Below are 24,498 nucleotides of genomic sequence, written 5' to 3' on the forward strand. Positions count from 1 at the left end.
GAAGTGAGACACTGGGAGGTGATGGGTGAGACCAGGTGAGGGGGAAGGTGAGTGGGTGGGGGAGAGGGGGGGATGAAGTGACACACTGGGAGGTGATGGGTGAGACCAGGTGAGGGGGAAGGTGGGTGGGTGGGGGAGAGAGGGGATGAAGTGAGATACTGGGAGGTGATGGGTGAGACCAGGTGAGGGGGAAGGTGGGTGGGTGGGGGAGAGGGGGGGATGAAGTGAGGCACTGGGAGGTGATAGGTGAGACCAGGTGAGGGGGAAGGTGGGTGGGTGGGGGAGGGGGGGATGAAGTGAGACACTGGGAGGTGATGGGTGAGACCGCGCATGGGATGGGAGGTGCACCCACCTGTCACTCCAGGGTCCCGTCCACTCCACCTCACCCCAGGGATTGCGGAGACGGACCAGCTTCTCCAGGCTTCCTCGGCACAGTACCTACCGAGGGGGGTGAGGGGTGAGGCGGTGATGGGGGATGGAAAGGAGAGGGAGGGAGGAAGAGAGGAAGGTCGAGATAAATTGTTCCCGGTAAACAGCGGGTGGGAAGACAGTCGAGTGTTTCAGTGCGAATGTGTGAGAGAGCGTGTGCCTCAATACGAGTGAGCAGGCGTGTGTGTGTGTGTGTGTGTGTGTGTGTGAGAGAGCTTGCGTGAGTGTGTGTCTGTCTGTGTCTGAGTGTGTTTGTGTCTGTGTGCGCGTGTCTGTGCGCCAGAGAGAGTGAGGTTTTCCGCGCCAGTATACGTGACTACGGCCATACACGGTGACCACGGACGCTCCCTCACCTCCTTGGCGCCGGTCAGTGAGTAAGCGTGACCTTTGACCAGCTTCTTGAAGGTCACGGCCTCCATGTCGGACATGCTGGTGATCTGTGTAGAGAGCAGACAGATCTGTGACTGACGCAGGGAGCGCCTCGCCATGGGATGGGCAGTGAGGGAGCATATCACCACAGGAGGGAGAAGTGAGGGACATTCTCACCCCGAGAGGGAGAATTGAGGGAGACGCTCGTCCCGAGGGGAAGAATTGAGGGCGACACTCGTCCCGAGAGGGAGAATTGAGGGAGTCACTCGTCCCGAGAGGGAGAATTGAGGGAGTCACTCGTCCCGAGAGGAAGAATCGAGGGAGACGCTCGTCCCGAGAGGGAGAATTGGGGAGACACTCGTTCCGAGGGGGAGAATTGAGGGAGTCACTCATCCCAAGAGGGGGAATTGAGGGAGTCACTCGTCCCGAGAGGGAGAATTGAGGAGACACTCATCCTGAGGGGGAGAATTGAGGGAGACGCTCGTGGTGGGAGAGGCAAGGAGGGAGCATTTCGTCGGGGGGGGGCAATGGGGCGGATAGGGTAGAACTCACGTCAATGGAACAGCCCAGTAATGAACCACGGTCAAGCGCCTTCCGGATGATTCCGTAGAGGTCGGTAGGTGGCTTGCGAAGGTTGTACATCTCGGTCACCCCTCCTGTGAAATCCTCAAAACCCTCTGAGGTACTGCCGCCCGACAGCGCCTCATAACATCCATTCAACCTGGAGAGAGGGAGGGGGAAGGGGGGGAGGGAGAGGGGGGAAGGAGGAGGAGAGAGGGAGAGGGGAAAGAGGGAGGGAGGAGGAGAGTGGGGAAGGGGATGAGAGGGGGTGAGGGGAGAGAGAGGGGAGGTTGGGTGGAAAGAAAGGAGTGAGGGAGGGAAGGAGGGGAGGGATGGAGAGAGAAGAGGGAAGGAGATGGGCGGGTATGGAGAGGTGCGATAGAAGGAGATGGGCGGGTATGGAGAGGTGCGAGGGAAGGAGGGGAGGGACGGAGGGAGAAGGAAAGGGGAAGGGAGGGGCGGGGAGGGAAGGGGAGAGAAGGCCTTTTGAGCAGCTTGCTCTGGAGTTTTCTGTGGATGAGTGTTGAAAATGAGGCTTGAGGGATGAGTATTGAGTGTTGAGGGTGAAGGGCCACCAATGTTCATTCACTTGGTGAAGATCAAGGTTGAGGGTTGAGTGTTGCGGAATGAGGTCAGAGGGTCTGAGGTTGGAGGGTGAGGAGGGTTGAGTGTTGGGAGTGGAATGGAGCTGTCAAACGCTCACCTTCATAGGCTGCCTCGAGGAGGTTGTTCCAAAGCTCGTTGTGAATGAAGGTTGAGGTTCGAGGAGGGACGGAGGGTTAAGTGTTGCCGGTTGAGTGTTGATAATTGAGGAATAGGGGTTGAGGGAAGATGGTTGAGGATCTGAGGTGTTGAGGATGGACAGCTGCCAATGGACACACTTGGCATCAGCTTTCCCAAGGAGGGCAACCCAGAACCCTTCGTAGGTGAGGATTGATGGTTGAGGAAGAATGAGGGAAGAGAGTTGAGGGATTGAGTGTTGAGGATGAGGGTTGAGGGTGGAGGGTGCTAGCGAACACTCACTTTCACTTGGAAGCAGCTCCAGAATTCATTATGGGGAAAGGTTGATATTAAGGGATTGAGTGTGGAGGGTGGAGAGTGCTAGCGGACACTCCCTCGGGGTAGGCTTTCCCGTGGAGCTCCAGAATTCATTCATTCATTCTGGGTGAGGGTTGTTATTAAGGGATTGACTGTGGAGGAATTGTGTGTTGAGGAATGAGGATTGGGGATTGTTGATGGATCAGGGTTCAGGGATTAGGGTGGAGGGTGAGGGAGGTTGAGTGTTGAGAGTGGAGGGATGAGGGTGAATGTTGAGGGTGGAGGGGCACTAACTTGGTGTAGCCTTTCTCGAGGAGGGTGCTCCAGAGGTCATTGTGGGGGTTGAGGGTGATGTTGAGGTTTGAAGGATTAAAAGCGGAGTTTAAGGGAGGTTGCATGCTGAGGGTGGAGCGACACTCACTTGGCGTAGGCTTTCTCGAGGAGGGCGCTCCAGAACTCGTTGCGGTCAGCCGAGTGCAGAAAGACCAACTCTCCATCTTTCACCGGGAGACGGTCGTCGATGACCACCTCCACCCACTCGCCAAACTGCCAGAACTGTGTCACAGAAACACATTCACTGACCTCGTCCCGACGCCCTCGCTCACCTACCCTCCCCTCAACCATCTCCACCCACTCCCCAAACTGACAGAACTGTGTGAGAGGAACACAGTCACTGACCTCGTCCCTCGACCCTCACCTACCCTCCCCTCAACCACCTCCACCCACTCGCCAAACTGCCTGAACTGTGGCAGAGGAACACGGTCACTGACATCGTTCCTCCACGCTCACCTACCCTCCCCTCAAGCACCTCCACCCCCTCCCCAAACTGCCAGAACTGTGTCAGAGGAACACGGTCACTGACCTCGTCCCTCCACCCTCACCTACCCTCCCCTCAACCACCTCCACCCACTCCCCAAACTGCCAGAAATGTGTCAGAGGAACACGGTCACTGACCTCGTCCCTCGTCCCTCCCTCACCTACCCTCCCCTCAACCACCTCCACCCACTCGCCAAACTGCCTGAACTGTGTCAGAGGAACACGGTCACTGACCTCGTTCCTCCACGCTCACCTACCGTCCCCTCAAACACCTCCACCCACTCCCCAAACTGCCAGAACTGTGTCACAGGAACACGGTCACTGACCTCGTCCCTCGTCCCTCCCGCACCTACCCTCCCCTCAACCACCTCCACCCACTCCCCAAACTGCCAGAACTGTGTCAGAGGAACACGGTCGCTCACCTCGTCCCTCCCTCACCTACCCTCCCCTCAACCACCTCCACCCACTGCCCAAACTGCCAGAACTGTGTCAGGGGAACACGGTCACTGACCTCGTCCATCCACCCTCACCTACCCTCCCCTCAACCACCTCAACCCACTCCCCAAACTGCCAGAACTGTGGCACAGGAACACAGTCACTGACCTCGTCCCTCGACCCTCACCAACCCTCCCCTCAACCACCTCCACCCACTCCCCAAACTGCCAGAACTGTATCACAGGAACGCAGTCACTGAACTCGTCCCTCGTCCCTCCCTCACCTACCCTCCCCTCAACCACCTCCACCCACTCGCCAAACTGCCAGAACTGTGTCAGAGAAACACGGTCACTGACCTCGTCCCTCGACCCTCACCTACCCTCCCCTCAAACACCTCCACCCACTCCCCAAACTGCCAGAACTGTGTCACAGGAACACGGTCACTGACCTCGTCCCTCGACCCTCACATACCCTCCCCTCAACCACCTCCACCCACTCCCCAAACTGCCAGAACTGTGTCAGAGGAACACAGTCACTGAACTCGTACCTCGACCCTCACCTACCCTGCCCTCAACCACCTCCACCCACTCCCCAAACTGCCAGAAATGTGTCAGAGGAACACGGTCGCTCACCTCGTCCCTCCCTCACCTACCCTCCCCTCAACCACCTCCACCCACTCCCCAAACTGCCAGAACTGTGTCAGGGGAACACGGTCACTGACCTCATCCATCCACCCTCACCTACCCTCCCCTCAACCACCTCCACCCACTCCCCAAACTGCCAGAACTGTGTCACAGGAACACAGTCACTGACCTCGTCCCTCGACCCTCACCAACCCTCCCCGCAACCACCTCCACCCACTCCCCAAACTGCCAGAACTGTATCACAGGAACACAGTCACTGAACTCGTCCCTCGTCCCTCCCTCACCTACCCTCCCCTCATCCACCTCCACCCACTCGCCAAACTGCCAGAACTGTGTCAGAGAAACACGGTCACTGACCTCGTCCCTCGACCCTCACCTACCCTCCCTTCAAACACCTCCACCCACTCCCCAAACTGCCAGAACTGTGTCACAGGAACACGGTCACTGACCTCGTCCCTCGACCCTCACCTACCCTCCCCTCAACCACCTCCATCCACTCCCCAAACTGCCAGAACTGTGTCAGAGGAACACAGTCACTGACCTCGTACCTCGACCCTCACCTACCCTCCCCTCAACCACCTCCACCCACTCCCCAAACTGCCAGAACTGTATCACAGGAACACGGTCACTGACCTCGTCCCTCCACCCTCACCTACCCTCACCTCAAACACCTCCACCCACTCCCCAAACTACCAGAACTGTGTCACAGGAACACGTTCACTGACCTCGTCCCTCGTCCCTCCCTCACCTACCCTCCCCTCAACCACCTCCACCCACTCGCCAAACTGCCAGAACTGTGTCAGAGGAACACGGTCACTGACCTCGTCCCTCAACCCTCACCTACCCTCCCCTCAACCACCTCCACCCACTCCCCAAACTGCCAGAACTGTGTCAGAGGAACACGGTCACTGACCTCGTCCCTCGACCCTCACCTACCCTCCCCTCAAACACCTCCACCCACTCCCCAAACTGCCAGAACTGTGTCACAGGAACACAGTAACTGACCTCGTACCTCGACCATAACCTACCCTCCCCTCAAACACCTCCACCCACTCACCAAACTGCCAGAACTCTGTCAGAGGAACACGGTCACTGACCTCGTCCCTCCACCCTCACCTACCCTCCCCTCAACCACCTCCACCCACTCCCCAAACTGCCAGAACTGTGTCACAGGAACACAGTCACTGACCTCGTCCCTCGACCCTCACCAACCCTCCCCGCAACCACCTCCACCCACTCCCCAAACTGCCAGAACTGTATCACAGGAACACAGTCACTGAACTAGTCCCTCGTCCCTCCCTCACCTACCCTCCCCTCATCCACCTCCACCCACTCGCCAAACTGCCAGAACTGTGTCAGAGAAACACGGTCACTGACCTCGTCCCTCGACCCTCACCTACCCTCCCTTCAAACACCTCCACCCACTCCCCAAACTGCCAGAACTGTGTCACAGGAACACGGTCACTGACCTCGTCCCTCGACCCTCACCTACCCTCCCCTCAACCACCTCCATCCACTCCCCAAACTGCCAGAACTGTGTCAGAGGAACACAGTCACTGACCTCGTACCTCGACCCTCACCTACCCTCCCCTCAACCACCTCCACCCACTCCCCAAACTGCCAGAACTGTATCACAGGAACACGGTCACTGACCTCGTCCCTCCACCCTCACCTACCCTCACCTCAAACACCTCCACCCACTCCCCAAACTACCAGAACTGTGTCACAGGAACACGTTCACTGACCTCGTCCCTCGTCCCTCCCTCACCTACCCTCCCCTCAACCACCTCCACCCACTCGCCAAACTGCCAGAACTGTGTCAGAGGAACACGGTCACTGACCTCGTCCCTCAACCCTCACCTACCCTCCCCTCAACCACCTCCACCCACTCCCCAAACTGCCAGAACTGTGTCAGAGGAACACGGTCACTGACCTCGTCCCTCGACCCTCACCTACCCTCCCCTCAAACACCTCCACCCACTCCCCAAACTGCCAGAACTGTGTCACAGGAACACAGTAACTGACCTCGTACCTCGACCATAACCTACCCTCCCCTCAAACACCTCCACCCACTCACCAAACTGCCAGAACTCTGTCAGAGGAACACGGTCACTGACCTCGTCCCTCCACCCTCACCTACCCTCCCCTCAACCACCTCCACCCACTCCCCAAACTGCCAGAACTGTGTCACAGGAACACAGTCACTGACCTCGTCCCTCGACCCTCACCAACCCTCCCCGCAACCACCTCCACCCACTCCCCAAACTGCCAGAACTGTATCACAGGAACACAGTCACTGAACTAGTCCCTCGTCCCTCCCTCACCTACCCTCCCCTCATCCACCTCCACCCACTCGCCAAACTGCCAGAACTGTGTCAGAGAAACACGGTCACTGACCTCGTCCCTCGACCCTCACCTACCCTCCCTTCAAACACCTCCACCCACTCCCCAAACTGCCAGAACTGTGTCACAGGAACACGGTCACTGACCTCGTCCCTCGACCCTCACCTACCCTCCCCTCAACCACCTCCATCCACTCCCCAAACTGCCAGAACTGTGTCAGAGGAACACAGTCACTGACCTCGTACCTCGACCCTCACCTACCCTCCCCTCAACCACCTCCACCCACTCCCCAAACTGCCAGAACTGTATCACAGGAACACGGTCACTGACCTCGTCCCTCCACCCTCACCTACCCTCACCTCAAACACCTCCACCCACTCCCCAAACTACCAGAACTGTGTCACAGGAACACGTTCACTGACCTCGTCCCTCGTCCCTCCCTCACCTACCCTCCCCTCAACCACCTCCACCCACTCGCCAAACTGCCAGAACTGTGTCAGAGGAACACGGTCACTGACCTCGTCCCTCGACCCTCACCTACCCTCCCCTCAACCACCTCCACCCACTCCCCAAACTGCCAGAACTGTGTCAGAGGAACACGGTCACTGACCTCGTCCCTCGACCCTCACCTACCCTCCCCTCAAACACCTCCACCCACTCCCCAAACTGCCAGAACTGTGTCACAGGAACACAGTAACTGACCTCGTACCTCGACCCTAACCTACCCTCCCCTCAAACACCTCCACCCACTCACCAAACTGCCAGAACTCTGTCAGAGGAACACGGTCACTGACCTCGTCCCTCCACCCTCACCTACCCTCCCCTCAACCACCTCCACCCACTCCCCAAACTGCCAGAACTGTGTCACAGGAACACAGTCACTGACCTCGTCCCTCGACCCTCACCAACCCTCCCCGCAACCACCTCCACCCACTCACCAAACTGCCAGAACTGTATCACAGGAACACAGTCACTGAACTCGTCCCTCGTCCCTCCCTCACCTACCCTCCCCTCATCCACCTCCACCCACTCGCCAAACTGCCAGAACTGTGTCAGAGAAACACGGTCACTGACCTCGTCCCTCGACCCTCACCTACCCACCCTTCAAACACCTCCACCCACTCCCCAAACTGCCAGAACTGTGTCACAGGAACACGGTCACTGACCTCGTCCCTCGACCCTCACCTACCCTCCCCTCAACCACCTCCATCCACTCCCCAAACTGCCAGAACTGTGTCAGAGGAACACAGTCACTGACCTCGTACCTCGACCCTCACCTACCCTCCCCTCAACCACCTCCACCCACTCCCCAAACTGCCAGAACTGTATCACAGGAACACGGTCACTGACCTCGTCCCTCCACCCTCACCTACCCTCACCTCAAACACCTCCACCCACTCCCCAAACTGCCAGAACTGTGTCACAGGAACACAGTAACTGACCTCGTACCTCGACCATAACCTACCCTCCCCTCAAACACCTCCACCCACTCACCAAACTGCCAGAACTCTGTCAGAGGAACACGGTCACTGACCTCGTCCCTCCACCCTCACCTACCCTCCCCTCAACCACCTCCACCCACTCCCCAAACTGCCAGAACTGTGTCACAGGAACACAGTCACTGACCTCGTCCCTCGACCCTCACCAACCCTCCCCGCAACCACCTCCACCCACTCCCCAAACTGCCAGAACTGTATCACAGGAACACAGTCACTGAACTAGTCCCTCGTCCCTCCCTCACCTACCCTCCCCTCATCCACCTCCACCCACTCGCCAAACTGCCAGAACTGTGTCAGAGAAACACGGTCACTGACCTCGTCCCTCGACCCTCACCTACCCTCCCTTCAAACACCTCCACCCACTCCCCAAACTGCCAGAACTGTGTCACAGGAACACGGTCACTGACCTCGTCCCTCGACCCTCACCTACCCTCCCCTCAACCACCTCCATCCACTCCCCAAACTGCCAGAACTGTGTCAGAGGAACACAGTCACTGACCTCGTACCTCGACCCTCACCTACCCTCCCCTCAACCACCTCCACCCACTCCCCAAACTGCCAGAACTGTATCACAGGAACACGGTCACTGACCTCGTCCCTCCACCCTCACCTACCCTCACCTCAAACACCTCCACCCACTCCCCAAACTACCAGAACTGTGTCACAGGAACACGGTCACTGACCTCGTCCCTCGTCCCTCCCTCACCTACCCTCCCCTCAACCACCTCCACCCACTCGCCAAACTGCCAGAACTGTGTCAGAGGAACACGGTCACTGACCTCGTCCCTCGACCCTCACCTACCCTCCCCTCAACCACCTCCACCCACTCCCCAAACTGCCAGAACTGTGTCAGAGGAACACGGTCACTGACCTCGTCCCTCGACCCTCACCTACCCTCCCCTCAAACACCTCCACCCACTCCCCAAACTGCCAGAACTGTGTCACAGGAACACAGTAACTGACCTCGTACCTCGACCCTAACCTACCCTCCCCTCAAACACCTCCACCCACTCACCAAACTGCCAGAACTCTGTCAGAGGAACACGGTCACTGACCTCGTCCCTCCACCCTCACCTACCCTCCCCTCAAACAGCTCAACCCACTCCCCAAACTGCCAGGACTGTGTCAGAGGAACACGATCACTGAGCTCGTCCCTCATCCCTCCCTCACCTACCCTCCCCTCAACCACCTCCACCCACTCCCCAAACTGCCAGAACTGTGTCAGAGGAACACGGTCACTGACCTCGTAACTCGACGCACACCAACCCTCCGCTGAAACACCTCCACCCACTCCCCAAACTGCCAGAACTGTGTCAGACGAACACGGTCACTGACCTCGTCCCTCGACCCTCACCTACCCTCCCCTCAACCACCTCCACCCACTCCCCAAACTGCCAGAACTGTGTCAGAGGAACACGGTCACTGACCTCGTCCCTCCCTCACCTACCCTCCCCTCAACCACCTCCACCCACTCGCCAAACTGCCAGAACTGTGTCAGAGGAACACGGTCACTGACCTCGTCCCTCCACCCTCACCTACCCTCCCCTCAACCACCTCCACCCACTCACCAAACTGCCAGAACTGTGTCACAGGAACACGGTCACTGACCTCGTCCCTCGTCCCTCCCTCACCTACCCTCCCCTCAACCACCTCCACCCACTCCCCAAACTGCCAGAACTGTGTCAGAGGAACACGATCACTGACCTCGTCCCTCGACCATCACCTACCCTCCCCTCAAACACCTCCACCCACTCACCAAACTGCCAGAACTCTGTCAGAGGAACACGGTCACTGACCTCGTCCCTCGACCATCACCTACCCTCCCCTCAAACACCTCCACCCACTCCCCAAACTGCCAGAACTGTGTCAGAGGAACACGGTCACTGACCTCGTACCTCGACCCTCACCTACCCTCCCGTCAAACACCTCCACCCACTCCCCAAACTGCCAGAACTGTATCACAGGAACACGGTCACTGAACTCGTCTCTCGTCCCTCCCTCACCAACACTCCCCTCAACCACCTCCACCCACTCCCCAAACTGCCAGAACTGTGTCAGAGGAACACAGTCACTGACCTCATCCCTCGTCCCTCACCTACTCTCCCCTCAAACACCTCCACCCACTCCCCAAACAGCCAGAACTGTGTCAGAGGAACACAGTCACTGACCTCGTCCCTCCCTCACCTACCATCCCCTCAACAACCTCCACCCACTCCCCAAACTGCCAGAACTGTGTCACAGGAGCACGGTCACTGACCTCGTCCCTCGACCCTAACCTACCCTCCCCTCAACCACCTCCACCCACTCCCCAAACTGTCAGAACTGTGTCAGAGGAACACGTTCACTGACCTCGTACCTCCACCCTCACCTACCCTCCCATCAAACACCTCCACCCACTCCCCAAACTGCCAGAACTGTGTCACAGGAACACGGTCACTGACCATGTCCCTCGTCCCTCCCTCACCTACCCTCCCCTCAACCACCTCCACCCACTCCCCAAACTGCCAGAACTGTGTCACAGGAACACGGTCACTGACCTCGTCCCTCCACCCTCACCTACCCTCCCCTCAACCACCTCCACCCACTCACCAAACTGCCAGAACTGTGTCAGAGGAACACGGTCACTGACCTCGTCCCTCCACCCTCACCTACCCTCCCCTCAACCACCTCCACCCACTCCCCAAACTGCCAGAACTGTGTCAGAGGAACACGGTCACTGACCTCGTCCCTCGACCCTCACCTACCCTCCCCTCAACCACCTCCACCCACTCCCCAAACTGACAGAACTGTGTCAGAGGAACACGGTCACTGACCTCCTCCCTCGACCCTCACCTACCCTCCCCTCAAACACCTCCACCCACTCCCCAAACTGCCAGAACTGTGTCAGAGGAACACAGTCACTGACGTCGTCCCTCGACCCTCACCTACCCTCCCCTCAACCATCTCCACCCACTCCCCAAACTGCCAGAACTGTGTCAGAGGAACACGGACACTGACTTCGTCCCTCAACCCTCACCTACCCTCCCCTCAACCACCTCCACCCACTCGCCAAACTGCCAGAACTGTGTCAGAGGAACACGGTCACTGACCTCGTCCCTCGAACCTCACCTACCCTCCCCTCAACCACCTCCACCCACTCCCCAAACTGCCAGAACTGTGTCACAGGAACACGGACACTGACCTCGTCCCTCCCTCACCTACCCTCCCCTCAAACACCTCCACCCACTCCCCAAACGGCCAGAACTGTGTCAGAGAAACAAGGTCACTGACCTCGTCACACGTGCCTCCCTCACCTACCCTCCCCTCAACCACCTCCACCCACTCGCCAAACTGCCAGAACTGTGTCAGAGGAACACGGTCACTGACCTCGTCCCTCGACCCTCACCTACCCTCCCCTCAACCACCTCCACCCGCTCCCCAAACTGCCAGAACTGTGTCACAGGAACACGGTCACTGACCTCGTCCCTCGTCCCTCACCTACCCTCCCCTCAACCACCTCCACCCACTCGCCAAACTGCCAGAACTGTGTCAGAGGAACACGGTCACTGACCTCGTCCCTCGAACCTCACCTACCCTCCCCTCAACCACCTCCACCCACTCCCCAAACTGCCAGAACTGTGTCACAGGAACACGGACACTGACCTCGTCCCTCCCTCACCTACCCTCCCCTCAAACACCTCCACCCACTCCCCAAACTGCCAGAACTGTGTCAGAGAAACAAGGTCACTGACCTCGTCACTCGTGCCTCCCTCACCTACCCTCCCCTCAACCACCTCCACCCACTCGCCAAACTGCCAGAACTGTGTCAGAGGAACACGGTCACTGACCTCGTCCCTCGACCCTCACCTACCCTCCCCTCAACCACCTCCACCCGCTCCCCAAACTGCCAGAACTGTGTCACAGGAACACGGTCACTGACCTCGTCCCTCGTCCCTCACCTACCCTCCCCTCAACCACCTCCACCCACTCCCCAAACTGCCAGAACTGTGTCAGAGGAACACGGTCACTGACCTCGTCCCTCGTCCCTCCCTCACCTACCCTCAACCACCTCCACCCACTCCCCAATCTGCCAGAACTGTGTCAGAGGAACACGGTCATTGACCTCATCCCTCGACCCTCACCTACCCTCCCCTCAACCACCTCCACCCACTCCCCAAACTGCCAGAAATGTGTCAGAGGAACACGGTCACTGACCTCGTACCTCGACCCTCACCTACCCTCCGCTCAAACACCTCCACCCACTCCCCAAACTGCCAGAACTGTGTCAGAGGAACACGGTCACTGACCTCGTCCCTCCACCCTCACCTACCCTCCCCTCAAACGCCTCCACCCACTCCCCAAACTGCCAGAACTGTGTCAGAGGAACACGGTCAATGACCTCGTCCCTCGTCCCTCCCTCACCTACCCTCAACCACCTCCACCCACTCCCCAAACTGCCAGAACTGTGTCAGAGGAACACGGTCACTGACCTCGTCCCTCGTCCCTCCCTCACCGACCCTCCCCTCAACCACCTCCACCCACTCACCAAACTGCCAGAACTGTGTCAGAGGAACACGGTCACTGACCTCGTCCCTCGACCCTCACCTACCCTCCCCTCAACCACCTCCACCCACTCGCCAAACTGACAGAACTGTGTCAGAGAAACAAGGTCACTGACCTCGTCACACGTGCCTCCCTCACCTACCCTCCCCTCAACCACCTCCACCCACTCGCCAAACTGCCAGGACTGTGTCAGAGGAACACGGTCACCGACCTCGTCCCTCGACCCTCACCTACCCTCCCCTCAACCACCTCCACCCGCTCCCCAAACTGCCAGAACTGTGTCACAGGAACACGGTCACTGACCTCGTCCCTCGTCCCTCACCTACCCTACCCTCAACCACCTCCACCCACTCCCCAAACTGCCAGAACTGTGTCAGAGAAACAAGGTCACTGACCTCGTCACTCGTGCCTCCCTCACCTACCCTCCCCTCAACCACCTCCACCCACTCGCCAAACTGCCAGAACTGTGTCAGAGGAACACGGTCACTGACCTCGTCCCTCGACCCTCACCTACCCTCCCCTCAACCACCTCCACCCGCTCCCCAAACTGCCAGAACTGTGTCACAGGAACACGGTCACTGACCTCGTCCCTCGTCCCTCACCTACCCTCCCCTCAACCACCTCCACCCACTCCCCAAACTGCCAGAACTGTGTCAGAGGAACACGGTCACTGACCTCGTCCCTCGTCCCTCCCTCACCTACCCTCAACCACCTCCACCCACTCCCCAATCTGCCAGAACTGTGTCAGAGGAACACGGTCATTGACCTCATCCCTCGACCCTCACCTACCCTCCCCTCAACCACCTCCACCCACTCCCCAAACTGCCAGAAATGTGTCAGAGGAACACGGTCACTGACCTCGTACCTCGACCCTCACCTACCCTCCGCTCAAACACCTCCATCCACTCCCCAAACTGCCAGCACTGTGTCAGAGGAACACGGTCACTGACCTCGTCCCTCCACCCTCACCTACCCTCCCCTCAACCACCTCCACCCACTCCCCAAACTGCCAGAACTGTGTCACAGAAACACAGTCACTGACCTCGTCCCTCGACCCTCACCAACCCTCCCCGCAACCACCTCCACCCACTCACCAAACTGCCAGAACTGTATCACAGGAACACAGTCACTGAACTCGTCCCTCGTCCCTCCCTCACCTACCCTCCCCTCATCCACCTCCACCCACTCGCCAAACTGCCAGAACTGTGTCAGAGAAACACGGTCACTGACCTCGTCCCTCGACCCTCACCTACCCACCCTTCAAACACCTCCACCCACTCCCCAAACTGCCAGAACTGTGTCACAGGAACACGGTCACTGACCTCGTCCCTCGACCCTCACCTACCCTCCCCTCAACCACCTCCATCCACTCCCCAAACTGCCAGAACTGTGTCAGAGGAACACAGTCACTGACCTCGTACCTCGACCCTCACCTACCCTCCCCTCAACCACCTCCACCCACTCCCCAAACTGCCAGAACTGTATCACAGGAACACGGTCACTGACCTCGTCCCTCCACCCTCACCTACCCTCACCTCAAACACCTCCACCCACTCCCCAAACTACCAGAACTGTGTCACAGGAACACGGTCACTGACCTCGTCCCTCGTCCCTCCCTCACCTACCCTCCCCTCAACCACCTCCACCCACTCGCCAAACTGCCAGAACTGTGTCAGAGGAACACGGTCACTGACCTCGTCCCTCGACCCTCACCTACCCTCCCCTCAACCACCTCCACCCACTCCCCAAACTGCCAGAACTGTGTCAGAGGAACACGGTCACTGACCTCGTCCCTCGACCCTCACCTACCCTCCCCTCAAACACCTCTACCCACTCCCCAAACTGCCAGAACTGTGTCACAGGAACACAGTAACTGACCTCGTACCTCGACCCTAACCTACCCTCCCCTCAAACACCTCCACCCACTCACCAAACTGCCAGAACTCTGTCAGAGGAACACGGTCACTGACCTCGTCCCTCCACCCTCACCTACCCTCCCCTCAAACAGCTCAACCCACTCCCCAAACTGCCAGGACTGTGTCAGAGGAACACGATCACTGAGCTCGTCCCTCATCCCTCCCTCACCTACCCTCCCCTCAACCACCTCCACCCACTCCCCAAACTGCCAGAACTGTGTCAGAGGAACACGGTCACTGACCTCGTAACTCGACGCACACCAACCCTCCGCTGAAACACCTCCACCCACTCCCCAAACTGCCAGAACTGTGTCAGACGAACACGGTCACTGACCTCGTCCCTCGACCCTCACCTACCCTCCCCTCAACCACCTCCACCCACTCCCCAAACTGCCAGAACTGTGTCAGAGGAACACGGTCACTGACCTCGTCCCTCCCTCACCTACCCTCCCCTCAACCACCTCCACCCACTCGCCAAACTGCCAGAACTGTGTCAGAGGAACACGGTCACTGACCTCGTCCCTCCACCCTCACCTACCCTCCCCTCAACCACCTCCACCCACTCACCAAACTGCCAGAACTGTGTCACAGGAACACGGTCACTGACCTCGTCCCTCGTCCCTCCCTCACCTACCCTCCCCTCAACCACCTCCACCCACTCCCCAAACTGCCAGAACTGTGTCAGAGGAACACGATCACTGACCTCGTCCCTCGACCATCACCTACCCTCCCCTCAAACACCTCCACCCACTCACCAAACTGCCAGAACTCTGTCAGAGGAACACGGTCACTGACCTCGTCCCTCGACCATCACCTACCCTCCCCTCAAACACCTCCACCCACTCCCCAAACTGCCAGAACTGTGTCAGAGGAACACGGTCACTGACCTCGTCCCTCGACCCTCACCTACCCTCCCGTCAAACACCTCCACCCACTCCCCAAACTGCCAGAACTGTATCACAGGAACACGGTCACTGAACTCGTCTCTCGTCCCTCCCTCACCAACACTCCCCTCAACCACCTCCACCCACTCCCCAAACTGCCAGAACTGTGTCAGAGGAACACAGTCACTGACCTCATCCCTCGTCCCTCACCTACTCTCCCCTCAAACACCTCCACCCACTCCCCAAACAGCCAGAACTGTGTCAGAGGAACACAGTCACTGACCTCGTCCCTCCCTCACCTACCATCCCCTCAACAACCTCCACCCACTCCCCAAACTGCCAGAACTGTGTCACAGGAGCACGGTCACTGACCTCGTCCCTCGACCCTAACCTACCCTCCCCTCAACCACCTCCACCCACTCCCCAAACTGTCAGAACTGTGTCAGAGGAACACGTTCACTGACCTCGTACCTCCACCCTCACCTACCCTCCCATCAAACACCTCCACCCACTCCCCAAACTGCCAGAACTGTGTCACAGGAACACGGTCACTGACCATGTCCCTCGTCCCTCCCTCACCTACCCTCCCCTCAACCACCTCCACCCACTCCCCAAACTGCCAGAACTGTGTCACAGGAACACGGTCACTGACCTCGTCCCTCCACCCTCACCTACCCTCCCCTCAACCACCTCCACCCACTCACCAAACTGCCAGAACTGTGTCAGAGGAACACGGTCACTGACCTCGTCCCTCCACCCTCACCTACCCTCCCCTCAACCACCTCCACCCACTCCCCAAACTGCCAGAACTGTGTCAGAGGAACACGGTCACTGACCTCGTCCCTCGACCCTCACCTACCCTCCCCTCAACCACCTCCACCCACTCCCCAAACTGACAGAACTGTGTCAGAGGAACACGGTCACTGACCTCCTCCCTCGACCCTCACCTACCCTCCCCTCAAACACCTCCACCCACTCCCCAAACTGCCAGAACTGTGTCAGAGGAACGCGGTCACTGACCTCGTCCCTCGACCCTCACCTACCCTCCCCTCAACCACCAGCCACTCCCCAAACTGCCAGAACTGTGTCAGAGGAACACAGTCACTGACGTCGTCCCTCGACCCTCACCTACCCTCCCCTCAACCATCTCCACCCACTCGCCAAACTGCCAGAACTGTGTCAGAGGAACACGGTCACTGACCTCGTCCCTCGAACCTCACCTACCCTCCCCTCAACCACCTCCACCCACTCCCCAAACTGCCAGAACTGTGTCACAGGAACACGGACACTGACCTCGTCCCTCCCTCACCTACCCTCCCCTCAAACACCTCCACCCACTCCCCAAACGGCCAGAACTGTGTCAGAGAAACAAGGTCACTGACCTCGTCACACGTGCCTCCTCACCTACCCTCCCCTCAACCACCTCCACCCACTCGCCAAACTGCCAGAACTGTGTCAGAGGAACACGGTCACTGACCTCGTCCCTCGACCCTCACCTACCCTCCCCTCAACCACCTCCACCCGCTCCCCAAACTGCCAGAACTGTGTCACAGGAACACGGTCACTGACCTCGTCCCTCGTCCCTCACCTACCCTCCCCTCAACCACCTCCACCCACTCGCCAAACTGCCAGAACTGTGTCAGAGGAACACGGTCACTGACCTCGTCCCTCGAACCTCACCTACCCTCCCCTCAACCACCTCCACCCACTCCCCAAACTGCCAGAACTGTGTCACAGGAACACGGACACTGACCTCGTCCCTCCCTCACCTACCCTCCCCTCAAACACCTCCACCCACTCCCCAAACTGCCAGAACTGTGTCAGAGAAACAAGGTCACTGACCTCGTCACTCGTGCCTCCCTCACCTACCCTCCCCTCAACCACCTCCACCCACTCGCCAAACTGCCAGAACTGTGTCAGAGGAACACGGTCACTGACCTCGTCCCTCGACCCTCACCTACCCTCCCCTCAACCACCTCCACCCGCTCCCCAAACTGCCAGAACTGTGTCACAGGAACACGGTCACTGACCTCGTCCCTCGTCCCTCACCTACCCTCCCCTCAACCACCTCCACCCACTCCCCAAACTGCCAGAACTGTGTCAGAGGAACACGGTCACTGACCTCGTCCCTCGTCCCTCCCTCACCTACCCTCAACCACCTCCACCCACTCCCCAATCTGCCAGAACTGTGTCAGAGGAACACGGTCATTGACCTCATCCCTCGACCCTCACCTACCCTCCCCTCAACCACCTCCACCCACTCCCCAAACTGCCAGAAATGTGTCAGAGGAACACGGTCACTGACCTCGTACCTCGACCCTCACCTACCCTCCGCTCAAACACCTCCACCCACTCCCCAAACTGCCAGAACTGTGTCAGAGGAACACGGTCACTGACCTCGTCCCTCCACCCTCACCTACCCTCCCCTCAAACGCCTCCACCCACTCCCCAAACTGCCAGAACTGTGTCAGAGGAACACGGTCAATGACCTCGTCCCTCGTCCCTCCCTCACCTACCCTCAACCACCTCCACCCACTCCCCAAACTGCCAGAACTGTGTCAGAGGAACACGGTCACTGACCTCGTCCCTCGTCCCTCCCTCACCGACCCTCCCCTCAACCACCTCCACCCACTCACCAAACTGCCAGAACTGTGTCAGAGGAACACGGTCACTGACCTCGTCCCTCGACCCTCACCTACCCTCCCCTCAACCACCTCCACCCACTCGCCAAACTGACAGAACTGTGTCAGAGAAACAAGGTCACTGACCTCGTCACACGTGCCTCCCTCACCTACCCTCCCCTCAACCACCTCCACCCACTCGCCAAACTGCCAGGACTGTGTCAGAGGAACACGGTCACCGACCTCGTCCCTCGACCCTCACCTACCCTCCCCTCAACCACCTCCACCCGCTCCCCAAACTGCCAGAACTGTGTCACAGGAACACGGTCACTGACCTCGTCCCTCGTCCCTCACCTACCCTACCCTCAACCACCTCCACCCACTCCCCAAACTGCCAGAACTGTGTCAGAGAAACAAGGTCACTGACCTCGTCACTCGTGCCTCCCTCACCTACCCTCCCCTCAACCACCTCCACCCACTCGCCAAACTGCCAGAACTGTGTCAGAGGAACACGGTCACTGACCTCGTCCCTCGACCCTCACCTACCCTCCCCTCAACCACCTCCACCCGCTCCCCAAACTGCCAGAACTGTGTCACAGGAACACGGTCACTGACCTCGTCCCTCGTCCCTCACCTACCCTCCCCTCAACCACCTCCACCCACTCCCCAAACTGCCAGAACTGTGTCAGAGGAACACGGTCACTGACCTCGTCCCTCGTCCCTCCCTCACCTACCCTCAACCACCTCCACCCACTCCCCAATCTGCCAGAACTGTGTCAGAGGAACACGGTCATTGACCTCATCCCTCGACCCTCACCTACCCTCCCCTCAACCACCTCCACCCACTCCCCAAACTGCCAGAAATGTGTCAGAGGAACACGGTCACTGACCTCGTACCTCGACCCTCACCTACCCTCCGCTCAAACACCTCCACCCACTCCCCAAACTGCCAGCACTGTGTCAGAGGAACACGGTCACTGACCTCGTCCCTCCACCCTCACCTACCCTCCCCTCAAACACCTCCACCCACTGCCCAAACTGCCAGAACTGTGTCAGAGGAACACGGTCAATGACCTCGTCCCTCGTCCCTCCCTCACCTACCCTCAACCACCTCCACCCACTCCCCAAACTGCCAGAACTGTGTCAGAGGAACACGGTCACTGACCTCGTCCCTCGTCCCTCCCTCACCTACCCTCCCCTCAACCACCTCCACCCACTCACCAAACTGCCAGAACTGTGTCAGAGGAACACGGTCACTGACCTCGTCCCTCGACCCTCACCTACCCTCCCCTCAACCACCTCCACCCACTCCCCAAACTGCCAGAACTGTGTCACAGAAACACGGTCAATGACCTCGTCCCTCGTCCCTCCCTCACCTACCCTCCCCTCAACCACCTCCACCCACTTACCAAACTGCCAGAAATGTGTCAGAGGAACACGGTCACTGACCTCGACCCTCCACCCTCACCTACACTCCCCTCAACCACCTCCACCCACTCCCCAAACTGCAAGATCTGTGTCAGAGGAACACGGTCACTGACCTCGTCCCTCCCTCACGTACCCTCCCCTCAACCACCTCCACCCACTCCCCAAACTGCCAGAACTGTGTCAGAGGAACACGGTCACTGACCTCGTCCCTCATCCCTCCCTCAGCTACCCTCCCCTCAACCACCTCCACCCACTCCCCAAACTGCCAGAACTGTGTCAGAGAAACACGGTCACTGACCTCGTCCCTCCCTCACCTACCCTCCCCTCAACCACCTCCACCCACTCCCCAAACAGCCGGAACTGTGTCAGAGGAACACGGTCACCTACATCATCCCTCGGCCCTCACCTACCCTCCCCTCAAGCACCTCCACCCACTCCCCAAACAGACAGAACTGTGTCAGAGGAACACGGTCACTGACCTCGTCCCTACACCCTCCCTCACCTACCCTCCCCTCAACCACCTCCACCCACTCCCCAAACTGCCAGAACTGTGTCAGAGGAACACGGTCACTGACCTCGTCCCTCGACCCTCCCTCACCTACCCTCCCCTCAACCACCTCCACCCAATCACCAAACTGCCAGAAATGTGTCAGAGGAACACGGTCACTGACCTCGTCCCTCCCTCACCTACCCTCCCCTCAACCACCTCCACCCACTCCCGAAACTGCCAGAACTGTGTCAGAGGAACACGGTCACTGACCTCGTCCCTCATCCCTCCCTCACCTACCCTCCCCTCAACCACCTCCACCCACTCCCCAAACTGCCAGAACTGTGTCAGAGGATCACGGTCACTGACCTCGTCCCTCCCTCACCTACCCTCCCCTCAAACACCTCCACCCACTCACCAAACTGCCAGAACTGTATCAGAAGAACACGGTCACTGACCTCGTCCCTCGACACTCACCTACCCTCCCCTCAACCACCTCCACCCACTCACCAAACTGCCAGAACTGTGTCACAGGAACGCGGTCACTGACCTCGTCCCTCCACCCTCACCTACCCTCCCCTCAACCACCTCCACCCACTCCCCAAACTGACAGAACTGTGTCACAGGAACACGGTCACTGACCTCGTCCCTCCACCCTCACCTACCCTCCCCTCAACCACCTCCACCCACTCCCCAAACTGACAGAACTGTGTCAGAGGAACACGGTCACGGACCTCGTCCCTCCACCCTCACCTACCCTCCCCTCAACCACCTCCACCCACTCGCCAAACTGCCAGAACTGTGTCACAGGAACACGGTCACTGACCTCGTCCCTCGTCCCTCCCTCACCTACCCTCCCCTCAACCACCTACACCCACTCGCCAAACTGCCAGAACAGTGTCAGAGGAAGACGGACACTGACCTCGTCCCTCGACCCTCACCTACCCTCCCCTCAAACACCTCCACCCACTCCCCAAACTGCCAGAACTGTGTCAGAGGAACACAGTCACTGACCTCGTCCCTCGACCCTCACCTACCCTCCCCTCAAACACCTCCACCCACTCTCCAAAATGCCAGAACTGTGTCAGAGGAACACGGACACTGACCTGGTCCCTCGACCCTCACCTACCCTCCCCTCAACTACCTCCACCCACTCCCCAAACTGCCAGAACTGTGTCAGAGGAACACGGTCACTGACCTCGTCCCTCGACCCTCACCTACCCTCCCTTCAACCACCTCCACCCACTCCCCAAACTGCCAGAACTGTGTCACAGAAACACGGTCACTGACCTCGTCCCTCCACCCTCACCTACCCTCCCCTCAACCAGCTCCACCCACTCCCCAAACTGCCAGAACTGTGTCAGAGGAACACAGTCAATGACCTCGTCCCTCCACCCTCACCTACCCTCCCCTCAACCACCTCCACCCACTCCCCAAACTGCCAGAACTGTGTCAGAGGAACACGGTCACTGACCTCGTCCCTCGTCCCTCCCTCACCTACCCTCTCCTCAACCACCTCCACCCACTCCCCAAACTGCCAGAACTGTGTCAGAGGAACACGGTCACAGACCTCGTCCCTCGTCCCTCCCTCACCTACCCTCCCCTCAAACACCTCCACCCACTCCCCAAACTGCCAGAACTGTGTCAGAGGAACACGGTCACTGCCCTCGTCCCTCGTCCCTCCCTCACCTACCCTCCCCTCAACCACCTCCACGAACTCACCAAACTGCCAGAACTGTGTCAGAGGAACACGGTCACTGATCTCATCCCTCCACCCTCACCTACCCTCCCCTCAACCACCTCCACCCACTCGCCAAACTGCCAGAACTGTGTCAGAGGAACACGGTCACTGACCTCGTCCCTCCACCCTCACCTACCCTCCCCTCAAACATCTCCACCCACTCCCCAAACTGACAGAACTGTGTCAGGGGAACACGGTCACTGACCTCGTCCCTCGACCATCACCTACCCTCCCCTCAACCACCTCCACCCACTCCCCAAACTGCCAGAACTGTATCACAGGAACACGGTCACTGAACACGTCCCTCGACCCTCACCTACCCTCCCCTCAACCACCTCCACCAACTCCCCAAACTGCCAGAACTGTGTCACAGGAACACGGTCACTGACCTCGTCCCTCGTCCCTCCCTCACCTACCCTCCCCTCAACCACCTCCACCCACTCACCAAACTGCCAGAACTGTATCAGAGGAACACGGTCACTGACCTCGTCCCTCCACCCTCACCTACCCTCCCCTCACCACCTCCACCCACTCCCCAAACTGCCAGAACTGTGTCAGAGGAACACGGTCACTAACCTCGTCCCTCCCTCACCTACCCTCCCCTCAGCCACCTCCACCCACTCCCCAAACTGCCAGAACTGTATCACAGGAACACGGTCACTGACCTCGTCCCTCCACCCTCACCTACCCTCCCCTCAACCACCTCCACCCACTCGCCAAACTGCCAGAACTGTGTCAGAGGAACACGGTCACTGACCTCGTCCCTCCACCCTCACCTACCCTCCCCACAAACACGTCCACCCACTCCCCAAACTGCCAGAACTGTGTCAGAGGAACACGGTCACGAACCTCATCCCTCCACCCTCACCTACCCTCCCCTCAAACACCTCCACCCACTCCCCAAACAGCCAGAACTGTGTCAGAGGAACACGGTCACTGACCTCGTACCTCGTCCCTCCCTCACCTACCCTCCCCTCAACCACCTCCACCCACTCCCCAAACTGCCAGAACTGTGTCAGAGGAACACGGTCACTGACCTCGTCCCTCCACCCTCACCTACCCTCCCCTCAAACACCTCCACCCACTCCCCAAACTGCCAGAACTGTGTCACAGGAACACGGTCACTGACCTCGTCCCTCGACCCTCCCTCACCTACCCTCCCCTCAACCACCTCCACCCACTCCCCAAACTGCCAGAACTGTGTCAGAAGAACAGCAGCTCTCAATGACCCTCCCCTCCCTCCTTCCCCTTGTTCCTTATCCCCCTCCCATCCCAGATCTCTCAGTGCCACACACTACCTCGTGAAGCCCCCTCACCCCCCCCCCCCGGGTGAATCTCCCTCGCCCAACTCTCCCCCTCACCCCAGGTGCCAGGAAGAGGAAGATCCCACAGCACTGCTGGGGAAACCTTACGGACCTCCCTCGCCCTCCCGGCCCTCGGCCCACCCTCCCCCTCGCCCGCGTACCTGGAAGTGGAAGATCCCACAGTACTGACGCTGGAACCCCTGGCCATGTGGAACGACTCGGTGCAGAACCTTCTCATTGAGTGTGAGCGAGGCGATGGCAGCCAGCAGCCAGCAGTCCCCTGGGGTGGGGAGACAAGGGGGGAGGGAGAGTGAAATCTGTCCCCTGGGGTGGGGAGACAAGGAGGGAGTGAGATCAGTCTCCTGGGGTGGGGAGACAAGGGAAGAGTGAGATCAGTCCTCTGGGGTACGGAGACGAGGGGGGAGTGTGATCTGTCCGCTGGGGTGGGGAGACAAGGAGGCAGAGTGAGATCTGTCCCCTGGGGTGGGGAGACAAGGGGGGAGAGTCAGATCAGTCCCCTGGGGTGGGGAGACGAGGGGGGAAGAGTGAGATCAGTCCCCTGGGGTGGGGAGACAAGGGAAGAGTGAGATCAGACCCCTGGGGTGCGGAGATGAGGGGGGAGAGTCAGATCAGTCACCTGTGGTGGGGAGACGAGGAGGAAGTGAGATCTGTCCCCTGGGGTGTGGAGACAAGGGAGGAGAGTCAGATCAGTCCACTAGGGTGGGGAGATGAGGGGGGAGAGTCAGATCAGTCCCCTGGGGTGGGGAGATGAGGGGGGGAGAGTCAGATCAATCCCGTGGGATGGGGAGATGAGGGGGAGAGAGATCAGTCCCCTGGGTTGGGGAGACAAGGGGACAGAGTGAGATCTGTCCTCAGAGGGGGGCCAGCAACAGAAGGTGATCCCGGGTGGTGGGAACCCTGAAGGTTTCCCTCAAACTAGATGCCTTTTCTCTCTCAATTTGCACCATTAACTGCCGTTTATTTCCATCGTGTGAGTTCTGTGTAATTTGTGCTAATATCACCTTAAGTCTGCCATGTCAGCGTTGTTGCTAGAAAAAGCAAATTTTGATCGCATTTCTACCGCAAGTTTGTTTGCCCTTGAACTTGAAATCGGAGACCACTTGGGCACCGTCTCATTCCAACAATTAAAAGCTGTCATAACAAGGTTAATGCAGTAATTGTGGTGAATTTTAATCCACGTCTAGTCTTTCCAAAAGCAAATTAGCAGTGACCATGCATTCATAGAGTACACAACTTCATTAGACAGAGGAGCAGAATCAGGCCATTCAGCCCATCGAGTCTGCTCCACCATTCCCTCGTGGCTGATTTACTATCCCTCTCAAACCATTTTCCTGCCTTCTCCCCACAACCTTTGACACTTTGATCAAGAACCTATCAACCTCTGCTTTAAGTATATACAATGAGTTTGCCTCTACAGCTG

General features: G+C 58.9%; 1 protein-coding gene across 1 annotated transcript in view; it reads right to left on the minus strand.

Moving 5' to 3' along the window:
- The window catches only part of LOC140188916 (calpain-1 catalytic subunit-like), a 58,172-nt gene that overhangs the window by 14,864 nt on the left and 18,810 nt on the right, over window positions 1-24,498 (minus strand). The window contains exons 4-8 of the mRNA XM_072245569.1: window positions 23,219-23,337; window positions 2,819-2,952; window positions 1,351-1,519; window positions 783-866; window positions 353-438 (exon numbers count right to left, since the gene is read on the minus strand). Of these exons, the coding sequence (XP_072101670.1) occupies window positions 353-438; window positions 783-866; window positions 1,351-1,519; window positions 2,819-2,952; window positions 23,219-23,337 (592 nt within the window). The remainder of the gene's footprint in view (window positions 1-352; window positions 439-782; window positions 867-1,350; window positions 1,520-2,818; window positions 2,953-23,218; window positions 23,338-24,498) is intronic.

This window comes from Mobula birostris, chromosome 28 (assembly GCF_030028105.1).
Source record: "Mobula birostris isolate sMobBir1 chromosome 28, sMobBir1.hap1, whole genome shotgun sequence".
Lineage (NCBI taxonomy): Eukaryota > Metazoa > Chordata > Chondrichthyes > Myliobatiformes > Myliobatidae > Mobula > Mobula birostris.